The sequence below is a fragment of the Maniola hyperantus genome, chromosome 5 (genome assembly GCF_902806685.2).
Source record: "Maniola hyperantus chromosome 5, iAphHyp1.2, whole genome shotgun sequence".
NCBI lineage: Eukaryota > Metazoa > Arthropoda > Insecta > Lepidoptera > Nymphalidae > Maniola > Maniola hyperantus.
This window is the reverse complement of record NC_048540.1, coordinates 10028647-10045073: the sequence shown is the minus strand read 5'-3', so window position 1 is coordinate 10045073 and position 16427 is coordinate 10028647. Positions and strand designations below refer to the sequence as shown.

Here is a 16427-nt window from a genome sequence, read left to right as displayed (position 1 = left end):
TCTGTAGCCAAAGGGTGCTAACGGGACCCTTTACATATAAATAAAACACTGAATGTACATATTTCAAAGATATAATAATTGAAGAGTATATAGACACAGACAGTGAAAGAGTTACAATTAGGTTGCTTATTAATTTACAACATAGGTTCAATAGTTTGTTTGAATAATAATTACCATATTCTTCAAAAAAAAAATCGTACAAAAACAAGTAACATGTCAAATGTGCTTTTAGACTTTCGCATAAAATGCAGTTCAGGAACTGCATTTTATGCAAAAGTCTAAAAGCACATTTGACATGTTACTTGTTTTTCTACAATTATTCCAAAGTACAATATTAAGGTTGATTTACGCAAAAACTTCCAATATTTTTATGAATATTTACCATGAATTATTTATACAAAACTATAATTCAAATCTCCGATAGTGCCCAGTCCGATGCATGGGTTCGGCCCTTGTGTGGTTACGTACCTTCTCAACCTTTACAGGTTTAATTATAACTTAGAAAACCGAAATTGTTCTTAGTACTAAAAATCGAATAGAACTTACACGATCATAATTTTAAGGAATATTAATAGTAACTATTCTACATTATGTTTATAAAAATACAGTCTTGTTTTAACTCCTAAATGTGTATTCTCTTTTATTATAATATGAAACTAAATAATCTATGGAATTTGATGAGAAAGAAAGTAAAGGTTTTTTTTCGGGTTATAGTGCGGGTGTTCTCTCCCCGATTGCGATCTCGACCTGCATGTAATATTATGCCAGTCAAGTGTCAACCGCACCAAATAAAAAGTTGTAGGTTTTAATTCTTATTTTTTAAATTTTACAGTATTTTAAATTATATTGGTTTGTACTTTTAAAAAAGTCCATAGATCTATTATTATAACTGTGGAGACGCACGCGTACTGCATTTGGGTATGCGCGGCACCGCCCGCACGGAGACTCGCGGTTACAAACACGGCAGGTAAAATACTGACCGCGGCAGTTCATACAAATACTCGGCGGAATATTGCTAGATATTAAAAGTAAATTGCTAGATATTTAATACCTGAAATTAAAAATGGCAAATAAAACAATAGCACCAAGGCAAAGCAACTCAGCAATCACTCTCGCTTGTTGTAAGTCCATACGAGTCTGACTCGCCAGGGGGCGAAAAGTGCAATCAAGGTTAAAAAACGGCCAAGTGCGAGTCAGGCTCGCGCGGGTTCCGTACTACAGTCGTATTTTTTCGACATTTTGCACGATAATTCAAAAACTATGATGCATAAAAATAAATAAAAAAGCCCTTTCATATGATACCCCACTTGATATAGTTATCTTATTTTGAAAATTAAAAACACTAATTTTTAGTTCAATTTTTTTTTGTGTGTGAAGTAGGTAACCACAAATTCACGGTTTTCAGATTTACCCCCTAATGTCTGCTATAAGATCTACCTACCTGCCAAATTTCATGATTCTAGGTCAACGGGAAGGACCCTGTAGGTTTCTTGACAGACCGACAGACAGACAACAAAGTGATCCTATAAGGGTTCCGTTTTTCCTTTTGAGGTACGGAACCCTAAAGAAGCTGAAAAATGCTTTGCTTGTTTGTAAAAGTGCGATCAAAGTGTAGCTTTTCAAGTAATTATTATTTGTACGTTTTAACCTAACCTAACCTAACACGGAAGCTGAGCGGAGAAGTTGTGTTCAGTTGAATTCTCTCATTTTATTTCACTCCGCTTCAGTGGGCAGGCAATTTTAATCCTAAGACATCAAAAGTTTTGCCGCAATTTCTCGTGGTGCCTGCCCACTTAAGCGAATCGGAGTGGAGATGTGCTTAGTAGACCCATTGGAATATTGACAGATGATGCAAAACACTTATCTCTCTCAATAATCTGGTCTGAACAACACTTCTTCGCTTGGCTCCGTGTCAGTAGACAGGCAACCTTAATCTGGTCCCCTTGCGGTTCGCGCGTACTGGTTTACACGAAGTTTATAAATGTTTAATCAGTCCGACGACGGAGGCGTCGCCGAGGCGGAGGAGAGCGGGTAGGTGGAGCACTTGACGATCCGACCCTCGCTCACGTAGACGACACACCCCAATCAGGAATCTAGGTCGGGCCGGCCGGCGGGCGCGGGCGGTTCGCGCGCGCTTATGACGACGCTGAAGTCGAGGAACTTGTCCGGCTCGCAGTGGCGGTTCTTGTAGCGCAGGAAGTTGGCAGCCTGGTCCAGCGACATGTGGAAGCAGTCCTGGCGGCTCATATTGAGGGACACGTTCTCCAGGTCGCTGTGCGTCTCGCGCGTGTACACCAGCTTGCGCTCGCCGTGCAGCCCCACCACCGATACCTACCGACAGAATGGAAAACACTGGTGTGTTTAAATGTTACATCAAAATAATATCAAGACACGGCAGTGTGTCCGCCAAGTTCGTATAAGATTCTAACAAGAACGGCGACGCACTGACAGCGTGTATATTACGTTTATTTACGTTTTACGTTATTGCGTATCTATTACGACCTCTTTGAACGCTAGGAATCCTAAATTTCATTTAAAAAACTTTTATAGTTCTTGAGTTATTAAGTTCTGAAAAGTGCCATTTTTATCACTCACTCACCCACTCATCAAAATCCTAACCTACTTCCAGGTGACTTAGAAACTTGAAATTTGGTATTGTGGTAGGTGATTTCTTTATACTTTAGAGATCCTTAACACTTGGTCGCGGGTTCGAATTCAGAAATTATGAACTACTTGATAGGTATTGAAAACCAGGTCATTTTTATACTAATTAAGTTAATGATAAATAATGATACATTGAAAATAGAAGAGACTACAACATTTTTGGGGATAATTAGATGCGACGCCACAGGGCACCCATAATATAATAAACTCTTGCTAGCAAACTAAGCTGTGCCGCTTACGCTGTTAGAAAGATTCGGCAGTTAACTGACGTGAAAACCGCAATGATAGGATATTTTACTTATTTCCATTATGTCTTATGGAATCTTAATATGGGGTGAAGCAAAATTTCTCCCAATATGAAGGGCATTACGTGCAATTTATAACTTAAGACAATTAAGAACTCGAGAGAAATTTAAGGAAATAAGATATCCTTATTGTCAAAATGTGTAAATGTATGTATATTGACAAAATATTCTTAGTTACAAAAAAAATGTTGATCTACACAATAGGCTAACAAGAAACCGTAATAGGCTTGCAACTGCTACCTTCCGCCTCAGGAAAGTCCAAAAGTCATTTGTGGGTATGGGTATAATCTTTTATAACAAAATCCCGCAAACTATTTTGGATTTGCCTTTACACAAGTTTAAAAAATCGATTAAAAGTATGCTCCTGGAAAAAGCATATTACACAATTGAAATCTTTGAAAAGAGCAACCGCCGAATTTCTTGCTGGTTCTTCTCGGTAGGAAAGGCATTCTGAACCAGTGGTTGATGCCTCTGCCGATTCAAAAATACTTTAATTAAACTTACATTTGATTAACTGACTATTAAAAATATTCTAACGCAAAAAAATTTACTTGTACATTCTTGTAGGAATGATAATATAAAAGACCTTATATAGAACTTGGCTCCTTTTTCACATTTATGTTTTTGATGGGATGTCTAACTAGCAACTCATCCTGGCATCTCTCTACGGATTTTTAGTTGATTTTTTTATTATTTCTTATAATTGTGAGATAAGCTTTGAAAACGGAAATAGGATAGGACCGTCGAGGTCGAGTCACGTGAACCCAGCCCGGTACAATGATATATAGTACCTCGTAGGTGAAGCCGTTGGCCTTGCACCTGGGCCCGATGTAGGCGACGTGCACGATGACGCTCCACGTGCGCACGTTGACGTCCACGCGCAGGTGGAACAGGTCGCTTCCCGTATCCACTAGCCAGTCGTCGTGCTGGTCCACGTTCATCTTCATCGAGAACTGGTGCCTGAAGCCCACCTTCAGCATCGCCAGGTGAGCCGTCTGTCACCAAAATATTTTTATTTGTTAAGTCACAATTAAGAATTCATTAAGTGCCGGCACGGGTAGCGACACTGAGGATCGTGTACCTGGAAGTGGCGCGGCAGGGCGCCGAGCGGTAGCGGCTCGCGACTGGCACAGGCCGGGGCGGGGCAGCGGTAACGTCGGTTCGCGCAGTTGGCCTCGTGCGAGGCGCGCAGTCGCAGATGCGTCTCCTGCCCGCAGCCGTGGCGGCACGGGTAGCGCAGAATCTCGGCCACCTACATTTTTTTACATTAGTCATTTAATAAAATTACATAACCAGTGTGGCTAATTCCGTTGTAAACTATCTCTAAACTAAACTAAATTAACAGGTCTAAATCTAGTGCTATCCTTTTCCGCAAGCAACATTTTGAAAGGGATAGCAATAGATTTAGACGTGCCATTTTAGTTTAGTTTAGAGATTGTGTACAAGAGAATCGACCCCAATGTACATCCAAACACTAAATATTGTATTTTAAATTGTTATTATATAGGTTGGGTCAGCACGGTGCGAAGTAATACTTCAATAAGGATACTTCAAGTTGCGGGCACATCTGCACTCACCCCCTCCATGGCGCGGTTGCGCACGGAGCTGAAAGTGGTGCGGCACACGGGGCATCCAGCTAGGCGAGCGCGGCAGCGCACGCACACCAGGTGGCCGCGGCGGCACTGCGACATGGGCGGCTCCATGCACTCCAGGCACACGGGGCACTCCAGCAGCCGCAGCAGGCTCTGCGGATCACACGCGACAGCTACAGCGACCACAAGAGAACGAGCGGCGCGCAGGGAGTGTACAGGTGTTTGAACAAGAGCGGCGAGAACTGTGTCATATTTTAGCGTTTTAATTATCGTGAGTGGTATCCATTATCAATATAGTATGACGTAGTAGTAGTTATCGTATTGTGGCGTTCCTCAATCGAATGAAGAAAATAGATCCGCAATCATACATCAATTATTGGATACGAACCCAAGCCTTGACTACTCACTCCGCTCTCACAGCACGGGTAACATCCTCAAAAGTGAAAAGAGAACACGCAAATCTCAATCGCACTACCAGTTTTTTGCAATCTGCACTATATAATAGAAGTTTCAAGACAACCGTCGGCCCAGCTGGCGCTACCGAGCAGCTCAACCGCTCGGTGGGAGATCTTTCTTTGGTACGGTCGAGTCTACACACCGCTTCCGTAAATCATGACACATAGTTATCGATAATTTAGCTAATACCGGCTGTACTCAAGTAGTTCGTCGATTCACGTTCGAGCCGCATCGCGAGCATTCCCTCTGAAAAAGGACCCCAGATGGATTCGAAACTAATCGGGCTTACTTCGACCAACCACGTGAGTACAGCCGGCTTTAGCTATATTCTTAACTGTGTCATATGTGCTACATACGAGTAGTTTCTGCCACTCGCCGTGTCGCGTTCAACTACCGCTCATGGCAATAAACCGTAGACAATTGATACCTAGCTTTATTTATTTATTTCAACTAGGGGTATTACGGATATTTGCATCCAAATCCGCAAATGCAGAGTATCGCATTAATTCAGACATCCGCATCTGCAACAATTAATTCGGAGCGGTTACGGATGCGGATTCATATTTGTAATAAGTAACGACCTGCAAAAAAAGTGGACGGGGCCCGAGTGGCGCGTGCCTCGCGCGTGTCAGCTAGATGATATCTTCGTTCGCTAACTGATCAATCAAAAAGTGTACAATGGTACCCAACAGAGGTGTTAAGGATATTCGCATCCGCAACCGCAACCGCTAATATGGAACATGCGCACTAATTCAGACATCCGCATCCTCATCCACGAATGTAAACTTCTAATAATCCGCATCCGCGGATGTCAAAGTATTGGCATCTGCAACAACCCTGATTTCCACAAAATATGGTTTAAATACCAATTAAAATAATAACGTTAATATGGACAGCAATGCCTTTTCATTTGTATATAAAATAATATCGATTCGATCTTACACGTACGGACACTGATATTATAATGTAAAATGTGGGTATGTACCACGATAAATAAAGATGTTGGATTATTGATATTTCGACCCACACTCATGCGACTGGGTCAAAATATCGATAATAATTCAAGAATCATCGTATTAATCGTAGTACTTACCCGCTGTTTAGGTACATTAAAGGTTATGTCGTTAAACCATTATTAGTTTCAACAGAATGTTTCAAAAACGTAATTCCTCGCGGACAAAGGCGCTGGTATCAGGTAGTTTATAAAAGATACTTACTCGGTTGAGATCCTGAACTGTGATTGCCTGCACCTCTTCATTGGCTGGAAATAAATTGCAATGTATAAATTATTATTCGTATCTGTGTAGAATGCGCTTGGGTCATGTTTGTTCGCCAGCGCATTTACACAAGATGAAAATTGTTCCCGACCCTTACTGTTCCTGTGGGGAGTATGGGGACTTGAACCATGTTTTCTTTGCATGCACTTTGTATGATCGGTCTGCCTTTCTTGCTCATCTCGAATATACCATGTCCTACATCTATAGTTTTTAGGTTTGGATTTTAAAATAATATGAGTTAGATAAAGTAGTGTATGAAACTCTAAAATCTACATAATTAGGTATTAAAATACTCGTGTGATACTATTAAAAACGTTTTTTAAACTCACTACTCGTGTTTTAATACCACCCATTATTCAGCCGCTTCATAAACTATTATTATGGTAAGAATTATAATATACATATTTATACCTCTTCTTGTAGTAACCCGCAATGCGGCTGTCGCAGCTCCAGCGATTTCCTAAAAAACAAAGTAGGATCACTTGATATATAATACGAATCGAAAATGGCGGCGTTAATCTTTGCCTCTCGCACGCTACATCTGTGTACGTGTGAGAGTGAAGCGGTTGAATGATTAACGCCGCTTCGTTTCGTTTCTCTTTGTTGACACGAGTTATAAATATAAAATCAAATGCCTCTATTTACATTTCGAACAATCATCGAGCTTTTCTTTCTGTCAGGCCGTTTTTATGACGTCATCGCATGCTGTCGGTAGCGTCTGACGTTTTAGAGAGACCCCAGCCTTACTTAGTGTATTAGTTTTGACTATCTGGAACATATCTTTGGTCCAGCAGTCGTGTTTGGTCGAGAATGGGTTTAGGCGAGTTACCTCGTCATCGTCGTCCCCGCTGGCTTGCGCCTGGTTGGAGACGTTGTCGTCGGGCTGCGGCTCCCGCTCTGCGCCGTCTGTCTCCATGGCCTCGTTCGCGACTTCCACGTTGTCCTCCAGTACTCTTTCTCGCTGCGGCGGCTGTCCGACAGCGCGTGACTCCACTAGTAAAATAAAATCATTCTATATCCTCGAAAAATCAACGCTCTTGAAATGTTATGCTGAAGAAGCTTCTTAAAAATAAGCTGGATCGCACATCGAACGTGTGTCCATACTGAAAGAACTTATCTTACAAAGCAAGTATAGTCCGCGTAAATCTTCTTGGCGGTTGGGTGAACATAATTACATATCGCTTGCACATCACTTACAGACTGTGAGTAATGTGACCTAGGTATACGTCATACAATAACATCTATAATTCTATACTAATATTATAAATGCGAAAGTGTGTTTGTCTGTCTGTCTGCTAGCTTTTCACGGCCCAACCGTTCAACCGATTTTAATGAAATTTGGTACAGAGTTAGCTTATATTCCGGGGAAGGACATAGGCTACTTTTGATACCGGAAAATTGATGAGTTCCCACGGGATTTTAAAAACCTAAATCCACAAGCCAAGTCGCGAGAATCTTCTAATAGGTCCTTAAATAAAACATCAGCCGTTGTCAAACGTGCAGTGGAGATAGGTATAAGTCCCGCAAAATGCCAATGCGCATGGCCCCTATTTTAGTGACAGCACTAGACTGAAGTTTCGAGTTGATGGTATATTTTTACTTAAATATACGTCAAATGACGACAAATTGAAAATACTAATTATTTGTTAGGTTAGGTAAACCATAGGTTTTCTTGACAGACACGACAGACAGACAGACAGACAACAAAGTGGTCCTATAAGCATTCCTTTTTGCCTTTTGAGGTACGGAACCCTTAAAATAAAGTAACTTTACACAGGGATACACGATTTAATTTTTTTATCTTTGCCTTATGTATTAGGTACTCAGTTTAGTTTCTAATTCCATGGTGTAGTCTATGGTGAACCCCCGCTCAGCTCCCATTTGACAACTGAATTTCATCATTGCGCCGAAATTAACGAACTACGCGTATCTACCAAGAAGATTGACGGGGACTATAGTACTCGTATAGTCCAATCTGAAATTACAATTTACAACATGACGTTTATTTATTGACTAGTTTTTTTAGTTGTTTATTTATTGACTAGCTTATGCTCGCGACTTTGTCCGCATGGATTACACTAATTTCAAACCCCCATTTCACCCCCTTAGAGGTTGAATTTTCAAAAATCCTTTCTTAGCGGATACCTACGTTATAACAGCAATCTGCATGCCAAATTTCAGCCCGATCCGTCCCATAGTTTGAGCTGTGCGTTGATATATCAGTCAGTCAGTCAGTCACCTTTTCCTTTTATATATTTAGATTTAGGACGTAGCGTACCTTCTCTGTCGTTTTGTTCCGGCTCCTCCGTGTTATTATATGTTGGGTTGGCAGCTGCCGTTGGTGATCGTGATGAGGGCTCCAAATCTATGGCAAAAATAATTTAAATATACAAAAGGAAAAGGTGACTGACTGACTGATCTATCAATGCACAGCCCAAACTACTGGACGGATCAGGCTGAAATTTAGCATGCAGGCAGCTATTATAAGGTATGTTTCCGCTTTTTTTGAAAATTCAACCCCTAAGGGGGTGAAATAGGGGTTTGAAAATTGTGTAGTCTACGTGGACGAAGTCGCGAGCATAAGGTAGTTTTAAATAAAGAAAGAGAGCGAAGGGGTTGGAAGGTTAGTGGTCTATGGTCCGGCCGCTCTTTAAGTTTTTTACAAAGAATGACGTCATAGGCTGAAAGCTATTTACGAGTATATCGATAGAGTATACCAAGACGATTAAAAAGTATAATAACTAATAAGTCATTTTGACGTAAAATCGCCGGGTATAAAGATATTTTTTTTAAAATTCAGATACAAGTTAGCCCTTGACTGCAATCTCACCTGATGGTAAGTGATAAGGCAGTCTAAGATGATAGCGGGCTAACCTGAAAGGGGTATGGCAGTTTTTATTAAACCCATACCCCTTTGGTTTGTACACGGCATCGTACCGGAACGCTAAATCGCTTGGCGGCACGGCTTTTGCAGGTAGGTTTGATTTGCATTGATTTTAGTGATACTTCAACTCAGTGGATACCTACATAATACTGTAGAGAGTATGTAGGTATAGATATCAAAATGCACCCGAACGCAGCCGGGAAAATCAGATAGTCAGATAGTAGTAGATATACTCACATAATATTATAAAGGCGAGTGCGTCTGTCTGTTAGCTTTTTACGGCTCATCAGTTTAACCGATTTTGACGAAACTTGGTATAAAGATAGGTCGCAACCCGGGCCTGGGCTCAACGAGTTCCCACTATATTTTCCGATACCATCCAAGTTTACGAAGTTGCGGGCATCATCTCTTTAATACAGAAATATCTTGCATCCCGGATATAGATATAGGCTCCTTTTTATCCCGAAAAATCAGAGTTTCTATGAGATTTTTAAAAAACCTAAAACCTAGCAGACATCAATATAGCCTAAATAGATAAAAGGAAAAGGTGACTGATTGGCTGACTGATCTGTTAATGCACAGCTCAAACTATTGGACAGATAGGGCTGAAATTTGGCATGCGGATAGCAGTGGCGTGCACAGGTTTGAAGCCAGGGTAGGCACTAGTTAGCTAGGAACCTGTTTATTGGCAGGTCAAAATGAAAAATATGCATTGAGCTATTACAACTGGGGTAAGCAGTGCATTTATGCCTCTATGACCTGCACGCCCCTGGCGGATAGCTATTATAATGTAGAATTCCGCTAAGAAAGGATCGTTGAAAATTCAAACCCTAAGGGAGTAAAATAGGGGTTTGAAATTTGTCTGAAATGGACAAAGTTGCGGGCATAAGATAGTAGGTATAATATAAATGGCTAACCATCATCGGATGGCGCGCTGTCGCTGGGCGGCGCGTGCACCGGTGAGGGTAGCGGCATGCGCGGCGGTGAGCGTGTCTGCGAGCCCGGCGACGGGCGCGGTGGCAAGTCTAGCGGCGGGCGTGACTGCGGGTGCATACTGGAGCTCCCATTCCGCTGAGATGAGTCGCTAGCTACCCGCTGAGACAAGTGACCTACGCCAGAATACTGCACTCAGTAGTGTGGCTACTCGCAATACACTTGTATAAACCTTTTTTGTATTCGCCCTTAACTGTTTTATGATAATTGAAAATAACGCGAAAATAAAACGATCGAAGTCTCAATCAGTAAGATTTCTTTTTCTCGACACTCTGTTATGTAATGCAGTGTAGCGACAACTATACTAAGGCCATTACGAAAGTGCGAACGGGGTTATAAATCATTACGATCAAGAGTTGTGAGAATGCCGCAGAATTCGTCATCGATAAAGGATGCTGTTCGGACGCAAGTAGTAGACGCAGGTAAAAAGTACGGGCGCTTTTAAAACCTGTTGTCGACTATCGACAAATCTTTTGTTGCTGTTACACACAACACCAGAGCACCGGGTTCTAGTTCCATAAGGCCTGTAAATGAGAGGGAGAGGTCCTATAAAAAAATAACTTATGACCCAGTTCACACGTTCGTAATGACCCTAGTATAGTTTCGTGTACCGTATAGGGTACACACATACCATATTGCTCGCGCAGTTCTGAATGTAACTTGCGCGTTTTTTCCGACAATTCCCTCCAGGTGATTATTCTCCTCGCTGGCGAGGACCTGGGCGATCTGGTAGACCCTATGGACAGTTTCAAAATTATACTCATGCTACTACTCGTAAATAAATACTTAACAGAAAAAAGGATAGTCTTATTATCATATCATAATATCTAGAATAAGTAGACTCATTTGATGATTACAAAGCACTTGTAAAATTTATTTGAATAAAAAGTCTTCCTAATTCTATATATTTGGCATGCAGATAGCTATTATGACGTGGACATCCGCTAAGAAAGGATTTTTGAAAATTAGGCAGGTAAAATAGGGGTTTGCAATTTTGTGTAATCGAAGGACGCGTCGTGGGCATAAGCTAGTGTTTTATAAGGTTGCCCAGCAGCGTACTAAGACCATCCCAAGCCAGGGGTGGCATCAGTGAATGACGTTGCGAACAGACGCGAAGAATAAGTCCACAGGAAATCAGCAACCCGACACGGAATAGTATCGCAAACAATGTGGCTAATTCCGTTGTACACAGTTCTCAAACTAAACTAAAATGACACGTCTAAATCTATTGCTATCCCTTTCATAATGCTGCTTGCGGAAAAGGATAGCTCTAGATTTAGACCTGTTTATTCAGTTTAGTGTAGAGATTGTGTACAAGAGAATCGTCAAATACTTAAGCGAAATTTTATTGTTTAGGACTTGGCCAAGTCACATTTGTTAAAAGTGCACTTATTCTTTCACAATCATTGAAAATGATAAAATGTGCGAGAGAGAAGGAAACTTCTTAGGCTAATCACAGCGCCTTAACAAAGGAAACAACCAACCAAACCAAACCAACCAAAGGAAGGAAGCAACCTCAATTTCTAAGTCGTGAAGAATAAATCCATTCCAGATTTGAAATTGAGCAGAAAATACTAATTTATTTATGAAAGTAAGCAAAAGCGAAAATTCACAGAAACTATCCTTAGGGGCCTCGAATAAGTGAGTTTAGCTATAAACTGTCTGTTACTGAAAATATTTCATCCTAATAATTATATAACAGGGATTATAGACTAATAATAAATTCTCAACGTTTGCAGACCTGGAGTGAACCGCCCCCTCCCGCCCCTGCCTTATTTCGGCACTGAGTAGGTATACCTCCAGCCTAATTCAGACTATTAGCTATAATATAATTATTGGGCACTAAAAACAACAGCCCATTACTGTCTAGGAAATCAAGCAATTGCCGGCCGAGGAATATTGGCAAAATACTTTTATTTTTAAACTTTTGAAAAGAGGTTTCATATTATATCGCATTCAGAAATTAAAATAATATTCCTATTGTGTACCTATAAAGCACCTAATTTATGATAGTGTACATTTAAAGAACCTTGTTACCAGTATGAAACTGTCCAGCAACTTCTTTTACTAGCCTGTTGGAAATCGATGGCGTGCATAAAGAAAAGACCCTATTGACTTTTTTTAAGTGGGAGCAAAAAATGCTTACGCCCCACTGGATAAGTGCAATGCCTGCTTGAACTGGCACTGTTGCGTAGCCTCTTGATAGCAGAGATGCGTTGCAGGTTTGTCATTGGACTAGTTAGATCGATACTTTCAGTTGGTTCTACTGAGCTTGAGGCCCTAAAACAAAAAATATAAATTAACTAAATCCACGCGGACAAACTATCTAAATTCATGAAGTTACTTTTCGAGTTAAAAATCCCATGGGAACACTTTGATTTTCCAGGATATCTCTGTGACATGACAAATACTCGCATGTGATGCTTGTGACTTCATTCACATGGATTTAGGTTTTTAAGAATCCTGTGACACTGTGATTTTCTGGAACAAAAAGTAGCCTTATATTCTTTCCTGGGATGCAAGCTAGCACTGTACCCAAAAAGGGTTAAAAGCAGATTAGCCATGAAAAGCTAGCAGAGAGACATGCATTTTCGGGTTTATAATACAAACCAACTGCCATACTCAGAGTAGCTTAATCGTTACTTAAGTTTAGTTAAAACGAGACAGAGCTATATCTTTCACATAAATCTGTCTCGTTTTAACTTAATCTTAAGTAACGATGAGCGACTCTGAGTGCTACTATAAGTATGAATATGGTTAGTATGAATTAATTTAATATAATTATTATAGATACTATAAAAACAGAACTAGATGAGTATATATCTACCTTGATGGCCCTGCTGAAGGTCCGGGACCAGATGCTCTAGGAAGAATCTTGTTAAGTGCAGACCAATACGCGTCACGTTCCAATTTTTGCATATACCTGCAATTAAGGAAGGTCTGCGACGCGCCGGCTTGTGCTAAGATCAAAATGTATCATTTTATAGCCAAAGTTAAATGTTTACTGGTGCAAAATTGCATACATTTAGGTCAAAAATTTAGTTTGCGTTTGCCAGTACTGACATATGGAATATATGCATCAATGGATCCTAGTCATTATCGCTAACTATAGCCTCATAAGAAAGCTTTCATTCAGCAGGCGTTTTATACTAATAAATAAAATTGAAGTGTCTCTGTAATTTCGAAATAACTACTTCAAATTAAGCTCATATGGTTATTGGAACTGTACCATAACTGAATCACACGTTTTTAAAATTTTTGTCTGTCTGTCTGTCTGAATGTCTGTTTGAACAGGCTAATCTTCGGAACGGCTGAACCTATTTTGACGGGATAGGCTACTTTATTAAGCAACTTTAAAAAAAGGAGGAGTTGTGTTTTTCTGCCTCATGATCAACCCATCGCCGGCTCACTACAGAGCACGGGTCTCCTCTCCGAGTGAGAAGGGTTTTGGCCATAGTCTACCACGCTGGCCATGTGCGGATTGGTAGACTTCACTCACCTTTGAGAACATTATGGAGAACTCTCAGGCATGCAGGTTTCCTCACAATGTTTTCCTTCACCGTTAAAGCACTAGTGATATTTAATAAAACGCACATAGCTCCGAAAAGTTAGAGGTGCGTGCCCGGGATTGAACCCCCGACCTCCGATTAGAAGAAAGGCGGACGTCCTAACCACTAGGCTATCACAGCTTTTCAAGCTACCCATATCAAAGAAATAACTTTACCACTGGTCTCTGGTACATTAGGATTTGTTGTATCTGCTTGTCTCCTGCTGGTTGTAGAAACAGATTCAGGAGTAATTTGTGGATTATCATTATCATCATCTGTAATATACATAATAAATTAATATTATTTTCCCATTTACATAGAGCAAATTAACAAAAAACCGGCCAAATGAGAGTCAGGCTCGCGCAACAAGGGATCCGTCCTACGTCCTACAGTCGTATTTTTTCGACATTTTGCATGATAATTCAAAAACTATGATTCATAAAAATGAAAATAAATCTGTTTTAGAATGTACAGGTGAAGACCTTTCATATGATACCCCACTTGATATAGTTATCTTACTTCGAAAATTGAAAATACTAATTATAATTTCATGACCACAATTTAATTTTTTTTGTGTGATGTACCCACAAATTCACGGTTTTCAGATTTTTCCCCAACTGTCAGACAGACAGACAGACAGACAACTAAGTGATCCTATAAGGGTTCTGTTTTTCCTTTTGAGGTACAGCTATGCCCTTAGCATATTTATAACTAGCTGATGCCCGCGACTTCGTCCGCGTGGATTTACATTTTTCAAGATCCCGCGGGAACTCTTTGATTTTCCGGGATAAAAAGTAGCCTATGTGTTAATCCCGGGTATAATCTATCTCCATTCCAAATCCGTTCAACCGTTTTTGCATGATTGAGTAACAAACATCCAAACATCCACAATTTCACATTTATAATATTAGTAGGATTAGGATATGCTAAGGGTATGCCTAGCAAGGAACTAACAGGCATTTAGCCATGTAGGCACAAGGCCTTTTATTTGCCACATAATATGGTCAGCAATGGCTTGCTTGTCCAGTGTGGACTTGCATCCACAATTAATGGATCTTGACATAAATTGGAAACAGCCTTTTTCATGTTAGCTAGCGCCTAGCACTCACCACTGTTAGTTTTTGTTTATTTAGTGCAGTACCTGCATCTTGGAGTACAAACAGAACTTGGGCATAGAATACTGGGAAAAACAAAGCACCCCCACAAGTCTTACTCTAAGCAGAATAGGTCGGGGGCAAGAGCTCGTGAAATATAATTCAAATAAAAAACATTTTTTCTTTACAACATTGCAGAAGTCTCACAAAATGTAGTGCTTAAATTAATGATGGACGTGACCGATATCGTAGGGTAGTTTACAAAATACTAAAAAGATGTTCGTTTCGTGCGGCGTGCCATGGTTCGATGCATCCAATACAGGTGGAGAGCCCGTAACCGGCATCACATTTTTAGAGGCTATAAAGTATTAGATCTAAAATCTGTGATGAGCTCCAATCCATTATAAATGTAACTCACCTGAGCTCCATGGGTATTCGCTTAGACCGAGAGATTTCTTTATGTTTTCTCGTCTCTTATCACCCATTTTAAACCTATTTAACTAAGATATAACTATTTGATAAATTAATTTTAAATTAAAGCAAAATGCAAATAAATTTTAAACACTCGCAGCGAAAAAATTCTACACTAGCGGCACGCTATGATGGCCGGTTTGACACATTACAATAGTGATGTGGAATGTCAATTTATTCTCGAACAAAAAACAATTAAGTTTTGTTTTTGTACCTGATTAAATAGGTTTAATAAAACAAAAATGTATATGTTTATTTAATTTATTTGAACGAACTGAATATTTGAACGAAAATGAATATACATACTTTATATGCACACAAGAAACATATGAATACAAAAGATACCGAAAAAGGTGCCACAAAAGGCCATAATTAATCAGATTCGTCCATACTACTATTTTCACTGTCGTCACTGCTATCATCACATACATTAATAATTATATGTTCGTTTTCTATAATATTATCTATTTTCACATCTCTTTCATAATCTTCCCTTATTAATTTAACAGTTCTATTCACAACCTTTTCCCAGTCTCCTTTAGTCACATGTTCACAAGCTTCTTCTAATAATTTTAGCATTTTTTTTGTGGTAAATGGGGGTTCTGTATTGTGTCTTGCAGCATATCCCTTAATTTGAGCCCACACCAACTCAATCGCATTATACTCACAATGGTAAGGCGGTAACCGTATAACTCTGTGCCCATGTTCTAATGCTATTTCGTCAATGACGTATCGGATCTTGGTTGGTTTGTTTTCTTTTAAAAGACGTACTAATTCCGCTTTTAACATATTCATGTTTGCATCTACGCCATTTTTACGAAGCCATGCGACGATATCAGCTTTCTTTTGGGATTGGGCAGGTGGCTTGTCAATTTGCATCGAGTGGTATGGGGCGTTGTCCATAATTATAATAGATGGTTCAGGGAGGCTACACAACATTGAGGTAAACCATTCAGTAAACTTTTCTCCATTCATGTCTTCATGATAGTCTCCAGTGGTTTTTGACGCAAAAGCCATGAGAGAACCTTCGACAAACCCGTTGATGGTTCCGGCGTGACAAATTATAAGTCGCGATCCTTTTCCTACAGGAACTTTGGAAGTAGATGCTGCTGTGTCATCGTTCCAAGAACGGCCTACAGTATG

The 16427-nt window shown here is 40.1% G+C and overlaps 1 protein-coding gene across 3 annotated transcripts; it reads right to left on the bottom strand.

Annotated features, from left to right (window-relative positions):
* Positions 1 to 55: 55 nt before the first annotated feature.
* Positions 56 to 15391, bottom strand: LOC117982569 (uncharacterized). 3 transcript variants are annotated; one of them, XM_069498703.1, is made up of 14 exons: positions 15232 to 15391; positions 13896 to 13994; positions 12999 to 13131; positions 12318 to 12451; positions 10803 to 10907; positions 10096 to 10287; positions 8573 to 8659; positions 7124 to 7287; positions 6706 to 6754; positions 6235 to 6278; positions 4547 to 4714; positions 4051 to 4221; positions 3761 to 3964; positions 56 to 2331 (listed from the first exon to the last, which is right to left on the bottom strand). In XM_069498703.1, exons 1-14 carry the CDS (start codon positions 15296 to 15298, stop codon positions 2086 to 2088), a joined length of 1863 nt encoding a protein of 620 aa, XP_069354804.1. In that variant the 5' UTR covers positions 15299 to 15391; the 3' UTR covers positions 56 to 2085. The 3 variants fall into 3 exon arrangements, with proteins under 3 accessions (XP_069354804.1, XP_069354806.1, XP_069354805.1); XM_069498705.1 differs by lacking the exon at positions 15232 to 15391 and adding an exon at positions 14829 to 15082; XM_069498704.1 differs by lacking the exon at positions 8573 to 8659.
* Positions 15392 to 16427: the final 1036 nt, after the last annotated feature.